The sequence below is a fragment of the Remersonia thermophila genome, chromosome 5, assembly GCF_042764415.1.
Source record: "Remersonia thermophila strain ATCC 22073 chromosome 5, whole genome shotgun sequence".
Taxonomy (NCBI): Eukaryota; Fungi; Ascomycota; class Sordariomycetes; order Sordariales; family Chaetomiaceae; genus Remersonia; species Remersonia thermophila.
In genome coordinates this window covers 3,168,162-3,172,486 of record NC_092221.1, presented here as the reverse complement: position 1 = coordinate 3,172,486, position 4,325 = coordinate 3,168,162, and the positions used below count along the sequence as shown (strand labels likewise).

At 39.1% G+C, this 4,325-nt stretch overlaps 1 protein-coding gene across 1 annotated transcript; it reads right to left on the bottom strand.

Annotated features, from left to right (window-relative positions):
- Nucleotides 1–1,212: 1,212 nt before the first annotated feature.
- VTJ83DRAFT_6109 (uncharacterized protein) lies at nt 1,213–1,941 on the bottom strand (the record flags this gene model as incomplete). Its single annotated transcript, XM_071012784.1, has 2 exons — nt 1,213–1,804; nt 1,883–1,941. The coding sequence occupies 2 exons, from the start codon at nt 1,939–1,941 to the stop codon at nt 1,213–1,215; spliced, it is 651 nt and encodes a 216-aa protein (XP_070865484.1).
- Nucleotides 1,942–4,325: the final 2,384 nt, after the last annotated feature.

The window sequence follows — 4,325 nt, the reverse complement described above, 5'->3', positions numbered from 1 at the left end:
TAATAATTACTATTATTACGGTAACGGGAGTAATAGTTCAGATATATATATACTAGCTAGTTAGTTACTTTTTAGGAGGACCTTTAAAGGTTCTCTAGTAAGCAATTACAAGGCAGTTGCTATACTACTGTTGAAACAATTGCTTGTATATTTGTTATAAACCCTTTAGCTTTACCGAACTATACCCCGACAACCCCGTTTACCTTTGGTTATAAGTCTCTCTCAGTGGAAGGGGACTGTGATTCGTTATAAGTAGATCTGTAGCTATTTTATTAATATAGAGAGGTTAAAAACGTTTTCGAATAGATTCTTCTGAACAGTGTTAAGGATAAGGTAATATATTACGTTATAAGCCTTCCTTTAGTCGTTTAAACCGTTTTATAAGGTCTTTAGGAAGTGCTAGAGAAGGTTCTACTCGTATACGTAGTTTACGTTAGATTTAAAGGGTTCTCCTAGTTTAAAGCCTCTTTCCTCCAGATTAGTATTCTACTAGTCCTAAAGCTTTCGCTGGTATTAAATCCTAAGCTGCTTCTGGACCTTTAAGTAAGCGTTTATATAAAACGGCTTTTAATTATTATTAAGGATCTTTAGAACTGTTTTAACGTTTACTTTTAGTTTACAGATCTATTATACGCTATAGATACAAGCTTCGTTTCAGATATAATTGAACTATCGTCCCTAGTTACAAAAGGTCTCCAGCCGGATAACGCTAAGAGTATAATCTTTAAAAACTAAGTCTATTTTACTAAGGAAAGTACTTTAATAGTTAACGACGGATTTTTAAAAAAAAAAGAGAAATTAAATAAGCTAAGCGTTTTAAAGATTAATTTAAAGGTTTATAATAAGAAGAGGAGGTTCTCTTTCTATATAGCAGGAAGGTACCGGGCTTATAACTATAATAGCCCGGACCTATAAAAGTATATATAGCGGAAAGGAGTAGTTGGAAGCTGTTATTTAAAGGAAGAAAACAACTATCTGATATACTTCTCCTGGAGGCTCCTTATATATACAATGGATACCCAGAATAGCAGTCTGAGCAGGCAGAATGCCTGCTGGGGTTCAGGACCAGGGTATAAGTCCCCATAGATCCTGTCACAGGTCACGCTACCAGGAGAATCAAAATCGGGAGCGAAAAGAAGTTAGATTCGTAGGACTCATAAGTATCTCGGTAACGACTCTCATGGAAACCGGTCAGAGAGACGGACACGTCGTTCAAAACGACAGGTTCAGCTCCCCGCTGTTTGTTATCAATTGCATTCCATGACGTTGATGCCCAAAATACACCAAGCGGCTTTGCGACGAGGGCTGGGGAGAAGACGTCGTCGGCGGGGGAGAAAACGTCTGCGGGGGAGGTGTGGCGGGAGGCGTCGGCCCCCTCTCGCTCTCGTGCGTTGCTTGTGGCGCGTTCTCGGCCGGTCTGTTCTGACCTTGGCCAAATTTTACCTTGATGACATCCTGGTTAGCCAGCACCTGCAACCCGCGATCTTGACCCTCAAAGTAGGTCCCAGGTGCACGCTGTGCAAGATATCCGGGCACTTGTGAGACGGCTTGATCGGCAGGGTGGCAGGGGTCGGTCTTGACAGCAGTGAAATCGGCCTCGACACGACCGCTGTTGGTTTCCATCTGTATACCCTCCTTCTGTCTTGCAAAGACGACAGTGGTCGGGGTCTGGCACTGGGAACCAAGGGCATCGCCGTGTGCTGCTTTTCCGGCGGATGGCCTGTCGTCAAGGGGCTCAGTGCCTATGGCGGGTTGGTATGGGACCAGCTGCTTTGCGTCGTCGGGAGAATCGGTCTTCTCGAGGCTGTGGACGAAGGAAGTTAGCACCTGAGCAGGTGAGTCTAGGAATCATGGAGGGCTTAGTAGTATGGGCTCTCATTACAAGTCTGGACGTTTAGCTTGGGCCTCGCGTGCTTGGACAGTCGGATTGGGGATGGTCATGGTGTGTCGGTATGCAAGGATCACGGGCTTTAACTCTTCGCGCTGTTGAAATGAGCTCTTCCTAAACGCCGTTAGCACCCAGAAAAACACCTATCAACTTCGTAGGTCGGGGAGCACTATTACAAGTTGGCGGTGGTTGCTAAGGCGGTAAGTTCAGCCAGAGCTTGGCTCAATTCTTCATTCACTGCCTTCACTTGTGGCTGTGTGAAGTATCCGAAGATAACACGATCAATGACCTTCAGCTCCCCTTTGCCAGTCCGTCGGTTCCAGCTATCGAGGGTCTCGCGCAACAGGGCGCAAGTCTTCTCGCAGGACTCAAGTGTGGTGCGCGACTGGATGATGACCGAGGGGCCGAGCGACTGCCAATCCTCGTCCTTGACCGATGTCAACGAAGCAAGCGTCTGATCCAACTGGATTAGACGGTTCTTGAGAACCTTGAACGTCTTTGGGGCGTTGATGATGTTATCGAGGTCGCTAAGCAGAGCTTGGACGGTGCTAAGGATTCCTGTGACAGGATCTATGGGGACTTATACCCTGGTCCTGAACCCTAGCAGGCATTCTGCCTGCTCAGACCGCTATTCTAGGTATCCATCGTATATATAAGGAGCCTCCAGGAGAAGTATATCAGATAGTTATTTTCTTCCTTTAAATAACAGCTTCCAACTACTCCTTTCCGCTATATATACTTTTATAGGTCCGGGCTATTATAGTTATAAGCCCAGTACCTTCCTGCTATATAGGAAGAGAACCTCCCCTTTTTATTATAAGCCTTTAAATTAATCTTTAAAGCGTTTAACTTATTTAATTTCTCTTCTCTCTTTTAAAACCTATTACTAACTATTAAAACACCTTCCTCGGTAAAATAGACTTAGTCCTTAAAGATTATACTCTTAACGTCGTCTAGCTAAAGACCTTTTGTAACTAAGGATAATAATTTAATTATATCCGAAACGAAGCTTATACCTATAATATATAATAGATCTATAGACTAGAAGCAAACGTTAAAACGGTTTTAAAGATCTTTAATAATAATTAAAAGCCGTTTTATATAAACGTATACTTAAAGGTTTAAAAGCAGCTTAGGATTTAATACTAGTGAAAGCTTAAAGATTAATAAAATGTTAATCTAGAGGAAAGGTGCTTTAAACCAGAGAAACCAGAAGAACCTTTTAAGTTCGATGTAAACTATATATATAAGTAAAACCTCTTCTAATACTTTTTAAAGACCCTATAAAACGATTTAAACAATTAAAAGAAGGTTTATAACGTAGTATATTACTTTATTCTTAATACCGTTCGGAAGGATCTATTTAAAAACGTTTTTAACCTTTTTATATCGATAAAATAGCTGTAGATCTGCTATAACCTTTTACGTATTCTAAAAGCTTAAATTATTTCTATTTAGACAATAAAGATAGAAACGTTTTATAAAGCTTTCTTTAATATCTTTAATAGAGCTAAAACAGCTATAGACCGTTTTAAATAGTTTATAGATTTCTGCTACGAATATTACAACATACTTATAAACAGAGTTATTAATATAGTTAGTTTCCTAGCTATTACAGTTTTCCTAAATACTATTTAGGAGTGTATTGCCCTAGGATAAGCCTATACTAAATATATATTTTTAGCCGATAAAGTTACCTAAAGCAACCCTAAGGAAACTATAGAGGTATATATAGATTAGCTATACCGATTTCTCCTTTAGACCGGAGCCGGGGTATCCTTTTACTATATATTTACGTTACTTTCGAAGGATATAAGTAGTTATCTAACTAGTAAGACCTATTAAAATAAGGGTTTAATACGAAAAATAGCGGTAACGGTAAAGGCAAGCCTTTTAGGTTAAAGGGTAGCTATAGATAAAGAAAAGGCAGGAATAGTAGTAGAAAAGGTAGTAATTAAGGCTACAACTAATTTAATAATTAAAATAGGAATGTAAACCGAACGCTAAAGGTTTATTATAACTACCTATATAGAATCTTCGAACAATACTTTTAAATACCGATTAAATACTTTAATTTTAAACCTACTATAACTAGTAAAAGTAAGAAAGGTAGTATAATATCCTAGAGCCTATACTAATGTATCCTTAACAATCTTATAAAGCTTTAATAGATAGACTTTAGAAACGAGTTATAAGTTTAAGGGAAAAGACTTCCTAGTCCTAGAGTATTGCGTTTACTATTAGGACTAGGCAATAAAAAACCCTTTCCTAGTTCGATCGGAGTTAAATTGAGACCTGATAATAATAAAGACTTTTTAAGGCCTCTCGTTAAAGCGGTAATCCTTTACGACCTATAGGTAAAAATTTAGCTTCCTTCCGGTATTTATACTATATTTATTACCGACTATTACCTGATTTATAACTCTATTCTTCTAGA